This window comes from Heterodontus francisci, chromosome 11 (genome assembly GCF_036365525.1).
Source record: "Heterodontus francisci isolate sHetFra1 chromosome 11, sHetFra1.hap1, whole genome shotgun sequence".
Classification (NCBI taxonomy): Eukaryota; Metazoa; Chordata; class Chondrichthyes; order Heterodontiformes; family Heterodontidae; genus Heterodontus; species Heterodontus francisci.
In genome coordinates this window covers 116911063-116933888 of record NC_090381.1, presented here as the reverse complement: position 1 = coordinate 116933888, position 22826 = coordinate 116911063, and the positions used below count along the sequence as shown (strand labels likewise).

The 22826-nt window shown below is 47.3% G+C and overlaps 1 protein-coding gene across 1 annotated transcript in view; it reads left to right on the top strand.

The window, feature by feature from the left end:
• The window catches only part of LOC137375490 (claudin-16-like), a 41184-nt gene that overhangs the window by 13022 nt on the left and 5336 nt on the right, over positions 1–22826 (top strand). The window contains exon 2 of the mRNA XM_068042829.1: positions 5186–5288. Within this exon, the coding sequence (XP_067898930.1) occupies positions 5186–5288 (103 nt within the window). The remainder of the gene's footprint in view (positions 1–5185; positions 5289–22826) is intronic.

The window sequence follows — 22826 nt, the reverse complement described above, 5'->3', positions numbered from 1 at the left end:
CATCCTGGAAACAAGTCTGGTGAACCTTCGTTGCACTACCATTGACTAGCAACTGAACTGGAGTAGCCATATAAATACCGTGGCAACAAGAGCAGGTCAGAGGCTAGGAATCCTGTGGTGAGTAACTCACCTCCTGACTCCCCAAAGCCTGTCCACCATCTACAAGGCACAAGTCAGGAGTGTGATGGAATACTCTCCACTTGTCTGGATAGGTGCAGCTCCAACAACACTCAAGAAGCTCGACACCATCCAGGACAAAGCAGCCCACTTGATTGGCACCCCATCCACAAACATTCACTCCCTCCACCACTGACGCACAGTGGCAGCAGTGTGTACCATCTACAAGATGCACTGCAGCAATGCACCAAGGCTCCTTAGACAGCACCTTCCAAACCCGTGACCTCTGTCACCTAGAAGGACAAGGGCAGCAAATACATGGGAACACCACCACCTGCAAGTTCCCCTCCAATCCACACACCATCCTGACTTGGAACTATATCGCCGTTCCTTCACTGTCGCTGGGTCAAAATCCTGGAACTCCCTTCCTAACAGCACTGTGGGTGTACCTAGCCCACATGGACTGCAGCGGTTCAAGAAGGCAGCTCACCACCACCTTCTTGAGGGCAATTAGGGATGGGCAATAAATGCTGGCCTGGCCAGTGATACCCACATCCCATGAATGAATAAAAAAAACACCCTCTATAACAATAATATCCTTCCTAAGGTAAGGGGACCAAAACTGCACACAGTACTCCAGGTGTGTTCTAACCAAGATTCTATACAATTGAAGCAAGACTCCACTACTCCTGTACTCAAATCCTCTTGCGATAAAGGCTAACATACCATTAGCCTTCTTAATTGCTTGCTGCACCTGCATGTTAGCTTTCAGTGACTTATTGACGAGGACACCCAGATCCCTTTGTACATCTACACTTTCTAATCTCTTGCCGTTTAAGAAATACTTTGCATATCTATTTCTCCTACAAAGTGGAAAACTTCACATTTTTCCACATTATATTCCAACTGCCACGTTCTTGCCCACTCACTAAGTCTGTCCAAATCCCCTTGAAGCTGCTTTGCAATTTCCTCACAGCACACATTCCCACCTAGTTTTGTGTCATCTACAAACTTGGACATATTACATTTGGTCCCCACATCCAATCATTGATCTATATTGTGAACAGCTGGGGCCTAAGTACTGATCCTTGCGGTACCCCACTAGTCACAGCCTGCCAATGCAAGAATGACCCGTTTATTCCTACTGTCTGCTTTCTGCCTGCTAATCAATCCTTAATCCATGCCAGTATATTACCTCCTATCCCATGTGCTTTAATTTTGCTAACCAACCTCCTGTGGGGGACTTTATCAAAAGCTTTCTGAAAATCCAAGTATACCATATCCACCGACTCCCCTTTATCAATTCTGTTAGTAACATCCTCAAAAAACTTCAACAGGTTTGTCAAACATGATTTCCCATTCATAAATCCATGTTGACTATGCCCAATCAGATCATTATTATCCAAGTGTCCATTTATCACATCCTTTAGAATAGATTTTAACATTTTCCCAATGACTGATGTAAAGCTAACAGGTCTGTAGTTCCCTGTTTTCTCTCTCCCTTCTTAAATAGTGGGGTGACATTCGCTAACTTCCAATCTTCAGGAACCGTTGCAGAATCTACTGAATTTTGGAATATGATCACCAATGCATCCGTTACCTCTATAGCCACCTCTTTCAAAACTCTGGGATGTAGAATATCAGGTCCTGGGGACTTATCAACCTTATTTTCAGCCCCATTAATTTCTCCAATATAACCTTCTTACTAATACCAATTTCCTTCAATTCCTCATTCTCCCTAGTCCCTTGGAGATTTCTTGTATCTTCCTCAGTGAAGAAAGACACAAGCTAATCATTTAGCTTCTCTGCCATTTCTCTAGTCCCCATTATAAATTCTCCTGACTCTGCCTGTAATGGACTCACATTTGTCTTAGCCAAACGTTTCCTTTTTATGTACCTATAGAACCTTTTACAGTTCATTTTTATGTTTTTACTAGCTTACATTCATATCTTATTCTCCCTTTATCAGTTTCTTGGTCCTCCTTTGCTATATTCTAAAATCCTCCCAATCCTCATGTTTACTACTGTTTCTGGCAACTTTATAGGCCTTTTCTTTTAATCTTATACAATCCCTAACTTCCTTTGATATCCACGGTTGTCTGCCTTTACTTTTGAAATTTTTGTACCTTGAAGGAATGTATAGTTGCTGTAAACTATGTACTATTTCTTTAAAGACTATCCATTGCCTATGTACTGTCATATCTTTTAATGTATTTTCCCAATGCACGTCAGCCAATTTGCCCCTCATACCTTTATAATTCACTTTGTTCAAATTTAACACCTTGACTTCAGATTGAACTACCTCACTTTTAAACAACGTAAAATTTTTATATAATGCTCACTCAACCCTAAAGATTCTTTTACCATGTGGCGCAGTGGTTAGCACCGCAGCCTCACAGCTCCAGGGACCCGGGTTCGATTCCGGGTACTGCCTGTGTGGAGTTTGCAAGTTCTCCCTGTGTCTGCGTGGGTTTTCTCCGGGTGCTCCGGTTTCCTCCCACAAGCCAAAAGACTTGCAGGTTGATAGGTAAATTGGCCATTATAAATTGTCACTAGTATAGGTAGGTGGTAGGGAAATATAGGGACAGGTGGGGATGTTTGGTAGGAATATGGGATTAGTGTAGGATTAGTATAAATGGGTGGTTGATGTTCGGCACAGACTCGGTGGGCCGAAGGGCCTGTTTCAGTGCTGTATCTCTAATCTAATCTAATCATTAACTAGCCCTTTTTCATTACATAATACTAGGTCTAAAATAACCTGTTCTCTAGTCAGTTCCTCAACATACTGCTCTAGAAAACCGTCCCCAACACACTCCAGGAACTCGTCCTCCACAGTGTTATGACCAGGTGAGAAAGGTGTCTCGGGGTCTTTTACTGTCCTCACCTGGTCTTATTGTAGCAGGGTTTGATTTTTTTTTAAAAACACTCTGTTTTGAGCTCCCCCTTGCTTTCCAATTATAAGGCAAAGAAATGAGCACACCAAGATTTCTTAGGTTTAAAGAAGAAAAGTGAAATTTATTAAAACTTAAACTCTAATTTGGTTAACACCTACGGATACACGCCACGCCCCACACTAGCATGCATATGTGATCCGCACATGCAAATAGAGACAGAAAAGAGAAGAAAAATAAAGTAAAAACATTTGAGGCAATCTCTGAAGCGGGGTTTTTACTGTGCTTCGAGCTCGCTGTAGTCCTTGATTGTAGATAGTCTTGCTTTTCATTGGGGCCCAGTATTCTTCTTAAACCTTGTTCACTGTAGGAGACTTTTCTCTCTTGGGGTTCTCAGTTCAGATTCTCTGTGGCAAGTTCAAATTCAAAAAACCAACAGCCAGTTATTGTGTATTGGGGAAGCAAGGTCTGGGTCCCTTGTTCCAACACTGTCTGCTAGCATGCAAAAAAGGTCTTTCTGGCAAGGGGCCTGGCAGTTCCTTGTGATAGGCCCGCTTTTCTTCCCAGCACCAATTTTAAGTTTTAATATTCATGTGGCAAAATGTGTGTCTCATTCTTGGCAGGTGGGGAGGGAGGGGGGCTTGTCTGACAGTAGCATTAGTGCTCATTAGGTTTACCCAGTCTATTTGCAGATTTAAGTCACCCATAATTCCTGTATTACCATGCTACATGCTTCTCTAATCTCCTGATTAATACCATGCCCCACACTACCACTACTGTTTGTTGCCCTATAAACAACTCGTACCAATGTTTGCTGCCCCTTGCTGTTTCTTAGCTCCACCCAAACATATTCCACATTTTGTTCTTCTGATCTGAGATCCTCCCTTACTAATGTACTGATCCCATCCCTTATTATCAGTGCAACACCACCTCCTTTTCCTTTTTGCCTGTCCTTCCTAAATGTCGAATATCCTTGAATATTCGGTTAACACCTATGGATACATGCTGCTATGTAGTTGCATTTCTGTAATGACAATTAGATCATACATATTTACCTCTATTTGTGCATTTAAATCATCCACCGTGTTGCGAATGCTGCGTGCATTCAGGTAGAGTGCCCTTAACCTAGTCTTCTTGACGTTATTAGTTTAGTTTAGAGATACAGCACTGAAACAGGCCCTTCGGCCCACCGAGTCTGTGCCGACCATCAACCACCCATTTATACTAATCCTACACTAATTCCATATTCCTACCACATCCCCACCTGTCCCGATATTTCCCTACCACCTACCTATACTAGGGGCAATTTATAATAACCAATTAACCTATCAACCTGCAAGTCTTTGGCATGTAGGAGGAAACCGGAGCACCCGGAGGAAACCCACGCAGACACAGGGAGAACTTGCAAACTCCACACAGGCAGTACCCAGAATCGAACCCGGGTTGCTGGAGCTGTGAGGCTGCGGTGCTAACCACTGCGCCACCGTGCCGCCCCATTAAAGTGATGCTCCATCGGTCGGCAGGTCGGCATAAAAAGCCCCAAGACACTATTTGAAAAAGAGCAGGGGTGGTCTCCCCAATATCCTGGCCAATTCTCTATCAAAATACTTCATGATTTTGAATACTTCTATTAAATCTCCCTTAACCTTCTCTTCTGTAAGGAGAACAACCCCAGCTTCTCTAGTCTCTCCACATAACTGAAGTCCCTCATCCCTTGTACAGTTCTGCATCCTCTCCAAAGCCTTGACATCCTTCCTAAAGCGTGGTTCCCAGATTTGAACACAATACTCCAGCTACATGAGGCCAAACCAGTGTTTTATAAAAGTACAGATTGGGAGAGGTCTCTGGACCATTGAGCTCATTGCATCCCAACAGGCCGTGTCCAAGTGACACCATTGCAGACTCTCACAACTTATTTCAGTGGTTGAGCACAGAATGTAAGATGATGGTGTTCTGTGAAAGAACTCTCTGACCCCTCACCCCCTCCCTCAAAAACTATCCATCAAACTCTGACAAACATTAGAATCTCAATTCTTGAGCCCTCAAATGCTGTGGTCTTGTAAATGTAGGAGGTACAGTGATTCCCATGGTCGATGACCGTCGTTTTCCCACTTCAGTTGGATTGGTTCCTCTTTGATCCATTTATTGTTCAGCTCTTACTCTTCCTTTTTGCTCAGGTGAGTCAGAAGTGCCGTGGCCTCTGGTGGGAATGTGTTACGAGTACAGTTGATGGAATTCGAACATGTGATGACTACGACTCCATTCTGTCTGACCTTCCCTGTGAGTATAACTGGCTGGCTTTGTGCCTTAGCTTTGTATAATGGCCATCTGCTTGAGTTACTGAAAACTATTGGCACTTTCTGTCTGTTTCAATCCAACAACATTTTCCAGTGGTCTATACAGGGGGATTTCCCAGTCCCAGAATAGCACGACACTCTAAAGGAGAACCATCGGATAATGGCACCAGTTCTCCAAACAGCGTTCCGTTCGTGCCTGGCTGCCATGTGGGAACGTGGAGTTACCCCTTGAACTCCTTTAGACATGAGCACCACATTTCAAACTAGTCATAATTGTTCCCCTCATCATTTTTCAGGGGTCAGTGCCATCAGAACACTCTTCATTCAAGATGAAAGTGATATATAACCCACCCAACAGATTTGTGACAACATAATAAACATTGCAAGGACAAGTACGGCTGTGGGAAAGGCCATTCAGCCGATCTAGCTCACCCTTCCACAGACACCTGTGATTCCCCCCAATCCCCCATCACAGCACCAGAAGGATACTGGGACTAAAAGGTGGTTCACCAGACTGATCCCAGGATGGCGGAACTGTCCTCTGAAGAGAGATTGGGGAAACTGGGCCTGTATTCTCTAGAGTTTTGAAGAATGAGAGGTGATCTCATTGAAACCTACAAAAGTGAGAGGGTAGATGTCGATAGGATGTTTCCCCTGGCTAGTGACTCTAGAACAAGGGGACACAGATTCAGAATAAGGGGCAGGCCATTTAAAACTGAGATGAGGAGGAATTTCTTCACTCAGAGGGTGGTGAATCTGTGGAATTCTCTGCCCCAGAGGGTTGTGGAAGCTCAATCATTGAGTATGTTCAAGACAGAAATTGATAGATTTCTGGATACTAATGACATCAAGGGATAGGGGGACAGTGGGAAAAGTGGCGTAGAGATAGATGATCAGCCATGATCTGTTTGAATGGCAAAGGTGCCTCGATGGGCCAAATGACCTACTCCTACTCCTTATGATGGGGTTAAATATATGAGTACAGGTTGCACAGATTAAGTTTGTATTCCATTGAGTATAGAAGATTAAGGGATGATCTAATTGAGGTGTTTGAGATGATTAAAGGATTTGAAAACGTGTATAGAGAGAAGAACCAAGACAGTATGGAGTGGGCTTCACCATCAGAAACTCTTTGCTCAGCATGATAGAGCCACCTTCAAATGGCTCGGAACGCATACTGTCCATCCGACTGCTCACCACCTCTGGTCCAGTACACCTACTCAGCATCTATGCTCCAAAACTCTGCTCCCCTCCTGAAGCTAAAGACCAGTGGTACGAGGAACTCCATAATATCATTGGTAGCATCCCCAATACCGAACACTTCCTGCTGGGGGACTTTAATGCCAAGGTTGGGGCCAACCATGACTCATGGCCCTCCTGCCTTGGGCGCTATGGCATTGGAAGGATGAATGAGAACGGGCAGAGACTGCTTGAGTTGTGTACCTATCACAACCTCTGCATCACAAACTCGTTCTTTCACACTAAACCCTGTCACCAGGTTTCTTGGAGGCACCTAAGATCGCGTCGTTGACACCAGCTGGACCTCATCGTCACAAGGCAAGCCTCTATAAACAGTGTTCAAATCACACGCAGCTTCCACAGTGCGGACTGCGACACCGACAACTCCCTGGTGTGCAGCAAGGTTAGACTCAAACCAAAGAAGTTGCATCATTCTAAGCAGAAGGGCCGCCCGTGCATCAACACGAGCAGAATTTCTCATCCACAGCTGTTACAAAAATTTCTAAATTCACTTGAAAAAGCCCTTCGAAACAATCCCACAGGGGATGTAGAGACCAAGTGGGCCCACATCAGAGACGCCATCTATGACTCAGCTTTGACCACCTACGGCAAACGTGCGAAGAGAAATGCAGACTGGTTTCAATCTCACTTTGAAGAGCTGGAACCTGTCATAGCCGCTAAGCGCATTGCACTGTTGATCTACAAGAAAGCCCCCAGCGAGTTAACATCCGTAGCACTTAAAGCAGCCAGAAGCACTGCACAAAGAACAGCCAGGCGCTGCGCAAATGACTACTGGCAACACCTATGCAGTCATATTCAGCTGGCCTCAGACCCCGGAAACATCAGAGGAATGTATGATGGCATTAAGAGAGCTTTTGGGACAACCATCAAGAAGATCGCCCCCCTCAAATCTAAATCAGGGGACATAATCACTGACCAACTCAAGCAAATGGACCGCTGGGTTGAGCACTACCCAGAACTGTATTCTAGGAGAATGTTGTCACTGAGACTGCCCTCAATGCAGCCCAGTCTCTGCCAGTCATGGATGAGCTGGACGTACAGCTAACAAATTCGCAACTCAGTAATGCCAATGATTCTCTAGCCAGCGGAAAAGCCCCTGGAAAGGACAGCATTGCCCCTGAAATAATCAAGAGTGCCAAGCCTGCTAAACTCTCAGCACTACATGAACTGCTTTGCCTGGGCTGGGATGAGGGAGCAGTACCACAGGACATGCGCGATGCCAATATCATCACCCTCTATAAAAACAGAAGTGACCGCGGTGACTGCAACTACTACCGTGGAATCTCCCTGCTCAGCATAGTGGGGAAGGTCTTCGCTCAAGTCGCTTTAAACAGGCTCCAGAAGCTGGCCGAGCGCGTCTACCCTGAGGCACAGTGTGGCTTTCGTACAGAGAGATCCACCATTGGCATGCTGTTCTCCCTTCGTCAGATACAGGAGAAATGCCGTGAACAACAGATGCCCCTCTACATTGCTTTCATTGATCTCACCAAAGCCTTTGACCTCGTCAGCAGACGTGGTCTCTTCAGACTACTAGAAAAGATTGGATGTCCACCAAAGCTACTAAGTATCATCACCTCATTCCATGACAATATGAAAGGCACAATTCAGCATAGCGGCGCCTCATCAGACCCCTTTCCTATCCTGAGTGGCGTGAAACAGGGCTGTGTTCTCGCACCTACACTGTTTGGGATTTTCTTCTCACTGCTGCTCTCACATGTGTTCAAGTCTTCAGAAGAAGGAATTTTCCTCCACACAAGATCAGGGGGCAGGTTGTTCAACCTTGCCCGTCTAAGAGCGAAGACCAAAGTACGGAAAGTCCTCATCAGGGAACTCCTCTTTGCTGACGATGCTGCATTAACATCTCACACTGAAGAGTGTCTGCAGAATCTCATCGACAGGTTTGCGGCTGCCTGCAACGAATGTGGCCTAACCATCAGCCTCAAGAAAACGAACATCATGGGGCAGGATGTCAGAAATGCTCCATCCATCAATATTGGCGACCACGCTCTGGAAGTGGTTCAAGAGCTCACCTACCTAGGCTCAACTATCACCAGTAACCTGTCTCTAGATGCAGAAATCAACAAGTGCATGGGAAAGGCTTCCACTGCTATGTCCAGACTGGCCAAGAGTGTGTGGGAAAATGGCGCACTGACACGGAACACAAAAGTCCGCGTGTATCAGGCCTGTGTCCTCAGTACCTTGCTCTATGGCAGCGAGGCTTGGACAACGTAAGTCAGCCAAGAGCGAAGTCTCAATTAATTTCATCTTTGCTGCCTCCGGAGAATCCTTGGCATCATGTGGCAGGACCGTATCTCCAACACAGAAGTCCTCGAGGCGGCCAACATCCCCAGCTTGTACACACTACTGAGTGAGCGGCGCTTGAGATGGCTTGGCCATGTGAACCGCATGGAAGATGGCAGGATCCCCAGGGACACATTGTACAGCGAGCTCGCCACTGGTATCAGACCCATCGGCTGTCCATGTCTCCGCTTTAAAGACGTCTGCAAATGCGACATGAAGTCCTGTGACATTGCTCACAAGTCGTGGGAATCAGTTGACAGTGATCGCCAGAGCTGGCGGGCAACCATAAAGGTGGGGCTAAAGCGTGGCGAATCGTAGAGACTTAGCAGTTGGCAGGAAAAAAGACAGAGGCGCAAGGGGAGAGCCAACTGTGTAACAGCCCCGACAACCAATTTTACCTGCAGCACCTGTGGAAAAGCCTGTCACTCTAGAATTGGCCTTTATAGCCACTCCAGGCCCTGCTTCACAAACTACTGACCACCTCCAGGCGCTTACCCATTGTCTATCGAGACAAGGAGGCCAAAGAAGAAGAAGAAGATAGAGAGAAACTATTTCTTCTGGTGGGGGGAGTCCAGAACAAGGGGGTATAAACTTAAAATAACAGCTAGTCCGTTCAGGGGTGATGTCAGGAAGCCCTTCTTCACACGAAGGGTTGTGGAAATCGAGGATTCTCTCCCCGCAAAAGGTAGTGGATGCTGGGGATCAACCGAAAATTTCAATACTGAGATCGATAGACATTTGTTAGGTAAAGGTATTAATGGTTACAGAACCAAGGTGGGTAAATGGAGTTAAGATACAGATCAGCCATGATCTAATTTAATGGCAAAACAGGCTCGAGCCACTGAATGGCCTCCTACCGTTCATTTGAAGTGAAGAAGAGGAGTCGGACCTCTTCCAGCGCACCAGAGTTTTGAAAATAAAAGGCAACAGTGACGTCACAGGAAAACTGCAAGGTGATTGGTTGGTGAGTCACTGCTCTTAGGGAATAGCTCTAAATAGCTGGGTAAGTATCTAAGGTAAGAAAGGTTTACAGTTTATTTCATATATAGTAAGTAGTGTTGGAGCAGCAGCTGGGGACACTGTGGAGCATCCACGAGGCGGAGAGTATCGTGGATAGCACATATAGAGAGGTGGTCACACTGCAGACTCAGACTCCATAGGCAGGAAGGGAATGGGTGACCACCAGGCAGAGCAAGAGGACTAGGCAGGCAGTCCAGGAATCTCCTGTGGCTGTTCCCCTGCAAAACAGATATACTGCTTTGGATACTGTTGGGGGGAATGGCCTCTCAGGAGAAAGCAGCAACAGCCCAATTCGTTGCACCACAGTTGGCTCTGCTGCACAGGGCAGGAGTAAAAAGTGTGGGAATGCAATAGTTATAGGGGATTCAATTGTAAGGGGAATAGATAGGCGTTTCTGTGGCCGCAAAAGAGACTCCAGGATGGTATGTTGCCTCTCTGGTGCGAGGGTCAAGGATGTCTCAGAGCGGTTACAGGACATTCTGAAGGGGGAGGGTAAACAGCCACTGGTCGTGGTACACATTGGTACAAACGACATAGGTTAAAAAAAAGGATGAGGTCCTAAAAACAGAATATAGGGAGTTAGGAAGTAAGTTCAAAAGTAGGACCTCAAAAGGTAGTGATCTCAGGATTACTACCAGTGCCACGTGCTAGTCAGAGTAGAAATAGCACGCTATATCGGATGAATACGTGGCTGAAGAGATGGTGTGAGGGGGAGGGTTTTAGATTCCGGGGGCATTGGGACCAGTTCTGGGGGAGGTGGGACCAGTACAAACTGGACGGGTTACACCTGGGCAGGATCGGGACTGCTGTCCTAGGCAGAGTATTTGCTAGAGTGGTTGGGGAGGGTTTAAACTAAAATAGCAGGGGGAATGGGAATGGCAAGGAGTCAGAGGAGGGGGGGATCAAAGACGAGAACAAAAGACAGTAAGGGGAATAAGAAAAGTGATAGGCAGAGAAATCAAGGGCCAGAATCAAACAGGGCCACAATGAAAAATAGTGGGAAGGGGGAAAGTAATGTTAAAAAGACAATCCTTAAGGCTTTGTGCCTTAACACCCTGAGCATTCGCAATAAAGTGGATGAATTAATCACGCAAATAGATGTAAACGGGTATGATATAGTCGGGATTACGGAGACATGGCTGCAAGATGACCAGGGATGGGAAATGAACATCCAGGGGTATTCAGTATTTAGGAAGGACAGACAAAAAGTAAAAGGCAGTGGAGTTGCATTGCTGGTTAAAGAGGAAATTAACGCAATAGTGAGGAAGGATATTAGCTCTGACGATGTGGAATCTGTATGGGTAGAGCTGAGAAACACAAAGGGGCAGAAAACATTAGTGGGAGTTGTATATAGTCCCCCAAACTGTAGTGGTGATGTTGAGAATGGCATTAAACAGGAAATTAGAGACGCATGCAATAAAGGAACATCTGTAATTATGGGTGACATTAATCTGCATATAGATTGGACAAATCAAATTAGTCACAATACTGTAGAGGAGGAATTCTTGGAGTGTATACGAGATGGTTTTCTGGACCAATATATTGAGGAACCAACTAGAGAATAGGCCATCCTAGACTGGGTATTGTGTAATGAGAGAGGAATGACTGACAATCTAGTTGTGCGAGACCCCTTGGGGATGAGCGACCATAATATGATAGAATTCATCATCAAGATGGAGAGTGACACTGTTGATTCTGAGACTAGGGTGCTGAATCTTAATAAAGGAAACTACGAAGGTATGAGGCGCGAGTTGGCCATGACGAATTGGGAAACGTTACTTAAAGGGATGACGGTGGATAGGCAATGGCAAACATTTAAAGAGCGCATGGATGAACTGCAACAATTGGTAATCTCTGTCTGGCACAAAAGTAAAACCATGGCTTAGAAGGAAAATTAGAGATAGCATTAGATCCAAGGAAGAGGCATATAAATTTGCCAGGAAAAACAACAGACCCGAGGATTGGGAGCAGTTTAGAATTCAGCAAAGGAGGACCAAGGGATTGATTAAGAAGGGGAAAATAGAGTACGAGAGCAAGCTTGTGGGAACATAAAAATTGAATGTAAAAGATTCTCTAAGTATGTAAAGAGAAAAAGATTGGTGAAGACAAATGTCGGTCCCTTACAGTCAGAAACAGGGGAATTTATTATGAGGAACAAAGAAATGGCTGACCAACTAAATGCATACTTTGGTTCTGTCTTCACAAAGGAGGACACAAATATCATACCAGAAATGTTGAGATGTTGAGGAACACAGGGCTAAATGAGAGAGAGGAACTGAAGTAAATCAGTATTAGTAGAGAAATGGTGTTGGGGAAATTGATGAGATAGAAGGCCGATAAATCCCCCGGGCCTGATAATCTGCATCCCAGAGGACTTAAGGAAGTGGCCCTAGAAATAGTGGATGCATTGGTGGTCATCTTCCAAGATTCTATAGACTCTGGAACAGTTCCTACAGATTGGAGGGTAGCTAATGTAACCCCACTATTTAAAAAGGGAGGTAGAGAGAAAACATGGAATTATAGACCAGTCAGCCTGACATCGGTAGTGGGGAAAATTCTAGAGTCTATTGTCAAAGATTTTATAGCAGAGCACTTAGAGAACAGTGGTAGAATCGGACAGAGTCAGCATGGATTTACGAAAGGGAATTCATGCTTGACAAATCTACTAGAATTCTTCAAGGATGTAACTAGTAGAGTTGATGAGGGGGAGCCAGTGGATGTGGTTTATTTGGACTTTCAGAAGGCTTTCGACAAAGTCCCACATAAGAGATTAGCGTGTAAAATTAAAGCGCATGGGATTGGGGGTAGTATATTGCGATGGACAGAAAATTGGTTGGTGGACAGGAAACAAAGAGTAGGAATAAATTAAACTTTTTCCGAATGGCAGGCAGTGACTAGGGGGGTACCGCAGGGATCGGTGCTAGGACCCCAGCTATTCACAATATATATTAATGATTTAGATGAGGGAACTAAATGTAATATCTCCAAATTTGCAGATGACACAAAACTGGGTGGGAGAGTGAGTGTGAGGAGGATACAGAGAGGCTTCAGGGTGATTTGGACAAGTTGAGTGAGTGGGCTAATGCATGGCAGATGCAGTATAATGTGGATAAATGTGAGATTAGCAAAAACAGGAAGGCAGATTATTATTTGAACGGCTATAAACTGAGAGAGGGGAATATGCAGCGAGACCTGGATGTTCTCGTACACCAGTCGCTGAAGATAAGCATGCAGGTGTAACAGGCGGTAAAAAAGGCAAATGGTATGTTGGTCTTCATAGTGAGAGGATTCGAGTACAGGAGCAGGGATGTCTTGCTGCAATTATACAGGGCCTTGGTGAGGCCACACCTGGAATATTGTGTGCAGTTCTGGTCTCCTTATCTGAGGAAGGATGTTCTTGCTATAGAGGGAGTGCAGCGAAGGTTTACCAGACTGATTTCTGGGATGAGGAGAGATTGAGTCGGTTAGGATTATATTCGCTGGAGTTCGGAAGAGTGAGGGGGGATCTCACAGAAACCTATAAAATTCTAACAGGACTTGACAGGGTAAATGCAGGAAGGATGTTTCCGATGGTGGGGGAGTCCAGAACCCAGGGTCATAGTCTAAGGATATGGGGTAAACCTTTCAGGACTGAGATGAGGAGTAATTTCTTCACCCAGAGAATGGTGACCCTGTGGAATTCGCTATCACAGAAAGAAGTTGATGCCAAAACATTATAGGTTTTCAAGAAGGAGTTAGATATCGCTCTTGGGTCTAAAGGGATCAAAGGGTATGGGGTGAAAGCAGGAACAGGTTACTGAGTTGGATGATCAGCCATGATCATAATGAATGGTGGAGCAGGCTCGAAGGGCCGAATGGCCTACTCCTGCTCCTATTTTCTATGTTTCTACTAAGAAAGGTTGGGCAGATTGTAGCAGGGCAGCCGATCTGTGGAAAGCCATTACATGCCTAGTGATAACAGTTGAAACTGCATCCATCCCTCACAATGGGATTTTTGATTGAGCTGAACATTGCAGACAGTACAGGTGAAGGAATCTCTGTCTCCGAGCAGCCTGTTCATATATGAATATTCTAATGTTTATAAACCTGCCCAATCTGAGAAACAGAGCCAATGTGAAGAAGTGAGATTTGATCAAGATAAGGCTCACTATATATAAAAAGGTCCACTTGTGACAAGAAAAGATCAGTTCTTTAAATGGTCACATTAACTTGAAGGAGCTCAGTGAAGGAAGTTAATACAAGCAAGGAGCAGAGCAGAGATAAGCAAGTTAATACATGAAATATGATTTCTGTCCTTGTCAAAATGAGGGAGGTTGGTGCTCGTCAAACGACAACCTATCAGTTTAGGACCTAGGATGTGAGCATCAACCGCTCCCAGGACAGGTATAGACAGCAGTTAGAGAAAAAAATGGGTTAGATACAGAGTAAAGCTCCCTCTACACTGTCGCATCAAACACTCCCAGAACAGGTACAGCACAGGGTTAGATACAGAGTAAAGCTCCCTCTACACTGTCCACATCAAACACTCCCAGAACAGGTACAGCACAGGGTTAGATACAGAGTAAAGCTCCCTCTACACTGCCCACATCAAACACTCCCAGGACAGGTACAAAAAAAAGAAAAAAAAACAGGGTTAGATACAGAGTAAAGCTCCCTCGACAAACAAAAAAAAAAGGAAAAAAAAAACAGGGCTGGCTGCTGCCTAATTGGAGGTGCGGAGTGGTTAACGAGGTTCAACTGACTGTGGCTGTGTGACAGCTGCAAGAGGGAGAGACTGAGACTGAAAGAAAGGTTTCTCCACATTAGCAGCAAAGGAAGGCAGAGAACTGGAAGCTCTTCTGTGAGTTTGTTTCACATTGAAGTCTTTTTCATTGATTGTTGGGGGTGGGGGAAGAAGAGACCTGATCACCTTGGGTGGGGCTTTGCTGATCAATAGGGAGCTCCTGTATTTAACACCTTTGGATAGGGAGCTCCTTCCCCACCCCAACTACCAAGCCTGGGATAGCTGGAGCTGCCCAGGTGAAGAGACATATTATCTCAACATTGAAAGAGTCGTGTACCTGGGCAGCTTACAGCTGACCCAGGTGAAGACATCGCCCCACCCTCCCAATCGGAAGACCAGCTAAAAAGACTTCTTTTTTGTAAATACCAACAAAGACTGATTCCTCCTGGCCTTCCTCTCCCTCAGCCTCTTCCCCTTTGTTATCATCCTTTAAGTGTTTGCATTTTCGATTTATTATTGTATTTACTTTTTTTTTTGATCTCAACACACAGTGGGTGTAACTCTTCTACCCCATGACTTCTCAGTCCTCTCCAGAGGCATGGCCTTCTCATGCTGCAGCAGCTGCGGCAGCCGCTCCTGTGGCCCCGTCACCATTTAAAATCTTAACATCAAAGCATAGGATGAAGAGTTACACCCACCCAACCATGTCTATTGAGGCTTGCGTTAAGGCAATGGCTGAGGTTGTTGGCCCCTCGGCAATTGTGGCAGCCTCAAAGGTGTACGGGAAGGCTGTGTTCTTCCTGAAGACTGAGTGGGCTGTGTCCCTCGCCCTGAGTACGGGGCTCACAGTGGGTGGGACTTTCCTGCCGGTGGACCCTCTGGAGGCCACTACACAGCAGATAATGTTGTCAAACGTCCTTCCCTTCGTTCCTGGTGAGCTCCTCCTCCCCCACCTGCACCAACTGGGGGAGGTGAGGTCGGGGATCACCCCAGTCCCGTTCGGTCTTTGGGAGCACAGCCTCCGACATGTCTACTCCTTCCGCCGCCAGCTATTTATGCAGCTGGTGCAGGAGGAGGTCTTGGAAGGTCATTTCAGCTTGGAGTTCCAGGGGACGGCCTACCGCATCTTCTGGACCTCGGATGGGGCGTGGCGCCATGTGTGCAAGGGGGTGGGACATGTTCATAAGAACGGCCCCAACCTCCTGACCGCCAACTCCACCTCGGCAGCCCAGGGTGGTGCCACTGCACCTCCTCCCACTCCCCCATACCTCCCTCAGACACCGCTCAGTCGGTTCCGGAGGCTGTCCAGCGAGGACGCCCGCAGAGTTTTGTGGGAGGACCTGAAGGGCAGCCCAGAGGGCACTGAAGGATTGGAGGCTCCGCTCACGTTGGCAGAGCTGACCGACGCCCTCCACCAGCTCTCGAGCGGTAAATCCCTGAGGCTGGATGGGCTGACCGTGGAGTTCCTCAGGGCATTCTGGAACGTCCTGGGGGACGATTACACGTGGGGTCCTGGGGGAAAGCCTGGCGACTGGGGAGATGCCCCTCTCGTGGCGCAGGGCGGTCATTGTCCTGCTGCCGAAGAGGGGCAATCTCCGCCTGCTTAAAAACTGGCGTCCGGTCTCCTTCCTCAGCACGGGTTATAAGATCTTTGCCCGGGCTATGTCTACCCGCCTGGGCTCCATGCTGGCCCACATGATCCACCCCGACCAGTCCTACACGGTCCCAGGCCGGTCCATCCAGGACAACATCCACCTGGTCTGGGACCTGATCCATCTTTCCCAGAGTACTGGTCAGTCGGTCGCCTTTCTGTCCCTCGATCAGGAGATGACGTTCGACAGGGTGGATCATGAATACCTTTTCAGAACTCAGTGCGCATTCGGACTTGGGCCGCATTTTGTACGCTGCCGCAGAGTGTCTGGTCAAAGTTATCGGGTCCTTGACGACGCCCCTTCGCTTTGGGAGAGGAGTGCGTCAGGGGTGCCCCATGTCCGGCCAATTGTATACCATCTGCGTGGAGCCCTTCCTGTGCCTGCTTCGCAGGAGGTTGACTGGATTGGCTCTGCGCGGGCCGGCCATGCGGGCAGTCCTCTCAGTTTACGCTGACGACGTGCTCCACGTGGTCACAGATCCCGTTGACTTGCGGAAGATGCGCGACTGACAGCAGACCTTTTCTGCCGCGTCCTCCGCAAGGATCAATTGGGAGAAATGTTCTGGACTCCTGGTGGGTCAGTGGCGGGTTGACTCCCTGCCGGAGGAGATGACACCTTTTGCGTGGAGCACCACGCACCTCCTCTATCTGGGAGTCCACCTTAGCCCCGCTGAGGAAGCCTGGCCGGCAAACTGGCAGGAATTAGAGGCGAAAGTCACCACTCGGCTGGGCACTGGACAGAACTGCTCCGAGTGCTTTCCTATTGGGGCCGAGCGCTGGTCATAAACCAACTGGTGGCCTCCATGCTGTGGTACCGGTTGGTCACTTTGGCCCCGCCCCCTGTATTTGCCACCAAGATCCGCATCCAGGCTGCGACTCTCCGCCTTCGGACCCTGCAGAGATACCTGTACGTCGAGCGTCCTCCTAGATGGTGTGCGCTGGCGACGTATTTTTTCCGCCAGTGTCACTGCCTTCAAGACGACACGCAGCTCCCGGTGGAGTCCGTTAGCCGCGCTTCTCTGAGGGAGTTGCCTGTCTTTTACCGGGATCTATTCCGAGTCTGGAACATGGTCGCCTCCAGTCAGGGCGCTCCTCCGCCGGCGGAGGAGAGCGCCTCGGCTGTCCGACCGGCAGGCTCCTGGGACGGACCGATGGATGGAGGAGTAACCGAAGCCCCCGCGATGCCACTCACTGTGGGCGGCAAGGGGGCTCGGGAGTGCAGAGAGCTCTCGGCCGAGCTGACCCCCGCTCGGCTTGAACTGCTCATCGGACCCAGGCCCTGAAACCTTCCTCGGGAGCCGGTCCTGCACAACCCGAGCCAACTCTCAGAAATGCCCTCCTTGCCATTCCAATCAGCCTGGAGGGGTTTCCTGTACAGGCTGCTCCTGCACACTCTCCACTTCCTCACCCTCGCCCGTCAGCCGGCCGGACGTGCCCTGGCAGTCCGCGTTGCCATCTGGCAGCGAGGGGAAACCCCGGTGGAGGTCTCTCTACGCCGGAGTCCTTCCCCTTTACATCGGGGACCTGGGGTGGAGGGTGCTGCACAGGGCAGTCCCGTGCAATAGACCTTTAAGTTGGTTCACGGACTCCCAGGCCGCCTGTAATTTCTGCGGCCTGGACGAGTCCATGTTCCATGTCTATATGGAGTGTGTGAGGCTGCAGCCCCTGTTTGAGTATTTGAAGGGCTGCTCCTCAGGTTTTGATTGCACTTCAGTCCCACGCTCCTGATCTTTGGGCACCCGGTGCGGAGGGGCGTGGGCCGGAAGGAGGATCTCCTCGTCGGTCTGCTCCTGGGCCTGGCCACGGTGGCAATTCAGAGGTCCAAGCTGTGGGACGTCGGGGGGGTCCGTCCTCTCCAATTGCCTGCCCCTGTTCTACGGCTACGTTCACGCCCGGGTGTCCCTGGAGAAGGAGCATGCGGCATCTACCATCACGCTTGAGGTCTTCCGCGACCGGTGATCACCTCAGGGGTTGGAGTGCATCATCGATGCTGAGAATGGCATTTTAATTTGAGTTTTTTTAAATTTATCTGTTCTTTAATAAAGTTATTTTAAAATGTATATAAAGGGAGCCTGGAAAATAAATGCCCCCTTGACATAAAATACATAAAAGGGGCCTGGGGTATAAAGACCACCTAATAAAAAAAATTTTAAAAAATGGGGTTAGATGCAGAGAAACGCTCCCTCCGCACCATCCCCATCAGATGCTCCCAGGACAGTACAACACGGGGTTACAAAATAAATAAAAAAGGGGTTAGATACAGAGTAAAGCTCCCTCTACACTCCTTCGAAAGATTACGTTCTCCTCTGGTAGCTTCACCTCTTTGTCAGATCTTGTAATTCAGTTTCGAACCAAGAGCTTGAACTATTTGATTGAATTAACATGCGAGGCAAGGGGAAGCACTCTGAGACATTGCTTAGGGGACCAACTCTTGGGCTGTGGATTCGGAAATATCAGAACCTCTCATTATTTTGATTTGAAAGGTAATTTGAAAATGTTAGGAGTTTTCCTGAGGGTCATGAAAAATATGTATTTTGTACAATAGGTTTAGTTTTGTGCCCAATGGAAGGGACAATAAATATGTAAAATATATATATTGGAAATGTGAATTACATGTAAAAAATGGTCACAGCTGTAGACTCTAGTTATAGAGTTTGCTTCGCTCACTGACGGGTATAACAATGTCTATAGCAACTTTAACTTACTAAAATGTCCCAAGGTGCTTCACAGGAACGTTATCAAATAAAATATGACACCCAGCTACGTAAGGAGATATTAAGATAAGTGACCAAAAGCTCGGTTAAAGAGGTAGCGTTTAAGGATTGTCTTAAAGAAGGAAAGATACAGAAATTAAGGGAGAAATGAGAGGCAGAGTAGTTCAGGGAAGGATTTCCAGAGCTTAGGGAGCAGGCAGCTGAAGGCACGACCACCAGTGGCAGAGCATTCGGGGATACGCAAGGGGCCAGAATTGGAGGAGCACAGACCTCTTGCAGGATTGGCTGGAGGAGGTTACAGAGATAGAGAAGGATGAGACCATGGTTATACTGCATGTTTTCTGCTGCCCTTCAGTCTCTTTCTGGAGCCTATTTTGTCGGAGTTTCCTTTGAATGAGCCTCTTTCAAAGGGAATATTGTGCAACGCCCAACATACTACAGCTATCCTACTGGCTCACTGCGGGTCATCCTGCAAAGTTCCGCCAAAGTGGTCCAAAACAGTTGAAACTTCAACAAACCAAAGATCCCTTTTAATTATATTTCTGCCTCAGAAACGTGTTGTAGGTGTCTGAGGGTTTCATCTTGAATGGGAATCCAGCTTTCCCTTTAAACATTTAAAGAACGTACAGGATGGGGATTTTGATAGGGTAAATGGGTAGAAGCTGTTTCCACTGGCAGGGGGGGTTGGTAACCAGAGGATATAGATTTAATGTAATTGGCAAAAGAACCAGGAGAGAAATGAGGGGAATTTATTTTCGCAGCAAGTTGTTGTGATCTTGAATGTACTGCTAGAAAGGATGGTCGAAGCAGATTTAATGGTAACTTTGAAAAGGGAATTGGACATGTAGGAGTAGGGGAATAGGATTAATTGTATAGATCTACCTGTACTGCTGGTAGAGGAAAAAAGGGCCAAATGGACTCCTGGGCTGTAAAGTTGTGTGATTCAGTGTCTCTGTATCTCTGGAGATCAAGCATTACTTGAATAATGTTGGCAGTTGGTCATATAGAGGCTGATGTTCAGTGAATGGCTCTTTGCAGCTACATGGTGATGTCAGTGCAACCAATGGCTCCTTGCTGCTATTAGCAATGCCACAGAGCTGCTGCTCCACTTGGTGCTGGAGTAAATGGTCCTTTCCTGCTGGTGACTAACGGCCTTGAGATTCAATGAGAGGGGCACTGGGAGTCTGGATGGAGTTGCAGGTCTGGTTCAGGCAGCAGACAAGTTTGATACACTACCTCCTTATATAGTATTCTTTACTGAGGTTAGAACAGGTGCCACAGGAGTGAGCTGTAATAAGTTGTTGAAGGGTTTCCTTCTCAGCTCTGTGGTCTCCTGCTTTGATCATTTTAACTAAGGTGTTCAAAATGTTAAAAAGGATTTGGTAGGGTAGATACGGAGAAATTATTTCCACTAGAACAAGGGGGCATAGTCTTAAAATTAGAGCTAGACCATTCATGGGTGAAATCAAGTAACCCCTTTTCAACCAAAAGATCGTGGAAATCTGACATTTACTCCCCCCCCCCCCCCCCCCCCTCCCCCAATAGGCTGTGGATAAACTGAAATGTTCAAGACTGATCAATAGACTTTTGTTGGGTAAGGCTATTAAAAGATATAGAGTTTTTTGTTTAAATTCATTCTTGGGATGTGGGCATCACTGGTCAGACCAGCATTTATTGCCCATCCTTAATTGCCCTTGAGAAGATGGTGGTGAGCTGCCTTCGAGAACCACTGTAGTCCATGTAGTAGGTAAATGGAATTGAAATAATTAAATGGTGGAGCAGGTTCGAGCGACTGAATGACCTGCTCCTGTTCTTGAATTGAGACTCAAAGGCACAAAAGCCGTTCCAGACAATATACCAAAAGGGCCTGGTGGACAGAACTTGACACAGGTCCGAGGGTTGACAGACCAGTGTTGATCTCACTCGTACAGACAACCCCTAAAATGAGTTGATTCCCTTTCTCTTTAAAACACAAAGCCTCCGATATCAGGGAGACAAAGTTACAACAAACAATGTCTATATCTGGCCGAACTTTCTATTGACTGCAACAGAGAGGAGAATCAGGCAGAGAGTAAATCCAGCAATTGATCCAAAACGGCCAGTTTCACTGCCCCAGCTGCTGTTTAAAGTTCTCAGAGTCATTACGGCACAGAAGGAGGCTGTTCAGCCCATCGAGTCCATGCCGGCTCTCTTTAGATCAATCCAGTCAGTCCTATTCCCCCTCTTGATCCCCGTCGTCCTGCAAGTTTATTTTTCTCAAGTGCCCATCCAATTTCCTTTTGAAATCAGATTGTCTCCACTTCCACCCCCCTCATAGGCAGCGAGTTCCAGATCATTACCACTCACTGCGTAAGAAAGTTCTTCCTCACATCCCCCTTGTATCTCTTGCCCAAAACCTTAAATCTGTGCCCCCTAGTCCTTGTACCATCAGCTAATGGGAACAGCTTTTCTTTGTCTACCTTATCTCAACCTGTCATAATCTCATACACCTCCATCAAATCTCCTCTCAATCTCCTTTGCTCCAAGGAGAACAACCCCAGCTTCTCCAACCTAACGCGTAGCTAAACTCCCTCATCCCTGGAAACATTCTGGTAAATCTCCTCTGCGCCTTCACAAGGACCCTCACATCCTTTTAAAAGTGTGGTGACCAGAACTGGACGCAATACTCTAGTTGTGGCCTAACCAGAGCTTTATAAAGGTTCAGCATAACTTCCCTGCTTGTTTTTTATTCCTTCATGGGAGGTGGGCGTCGCTGGCCAGGCCAGCATTTATTGCCCATCCCTAATTGCCCTTGAGAAGGTGGTGGTGAGCTGCCTTCTTGAACTGCTGCAGTCCATGTGAGGTAGGTACACCCACAGTGCTGTTAGGAAGGGAGTTCCAGGATGTTGACCCTGCAGCAGTGAAGGAACGGCGATATAGTTCCAAGTCAGGATAGTGTGTGACTTGGAGGGGAACTTACAGGTGGTGGTGTTCCCATGCATTTGCTGCCCTTGTCCTTCTAGGTGGTAGAGGTCGCGGGTTTGGAAGGTGCTGTCTAAGGAGCCTTGGTGCGTTGCTGCAGTGCATCTTGTAGATGATACACACTGCTGCCACTGTGCGTCGGTGGTGGAGGGAGTGAATGTTTGCAGATGGGGTGCCAATCAAGCGGGCTGCTTTGTCCTGGATGGTGTCAAGCTTCTTGAGTGTTGTTGGAGCTGCACCCATCCAGACAAGTGGAGAGAATTCCATCACACTCCTGACTTGTGCCTTGTAGATGGTGGACAGGCTTTGGGGAGTCAGGAGGTGAGTTACTCGCCACAGGATTCCTGCATCCCCACTTCTGACCTTATGATTGAAGGAAGGTCATTGATGAAGCAGCTGAAGATGGTTGGACCTAGGACACTACCCTGGGGAACTCCTGCAGTGATGTCCTGGAGCTCAGATGATTGATCTCCAACAACCACAGCCATCTTCCTTTGTGCTAGGTATGACTCCAACCAGCGGAGGGTTTTCCCCGATTCCCATTGACCTTAGTTTTGCTACTCGGTCAAATGCTGCCTTGATGTCAAGGATAGTCACTCTCACCTCACCTCTGGAGTTCAGCTCTTTTGTCCATGTTTGAACCAAGGCTGTACTGAGGTCAGGAGCTGAGTGGCCCTGGCGGAACCCAAACTGAACATCACTGAGCAGGTTATTGCTAAGCAAGTGCCGCTTGATGGCACTGTGGATGACACCTTCCATCACTTTACTGATGATTGAGAGTAGGCTGATGGGGCAGTAATTGGCCGGGTTGGACTTGTCCTGCTTTATGTGTACAGGACATACCTAGGAAATTTTCCACATTGCCAGGTAGATGCCAGTGTTGTAGCTTTA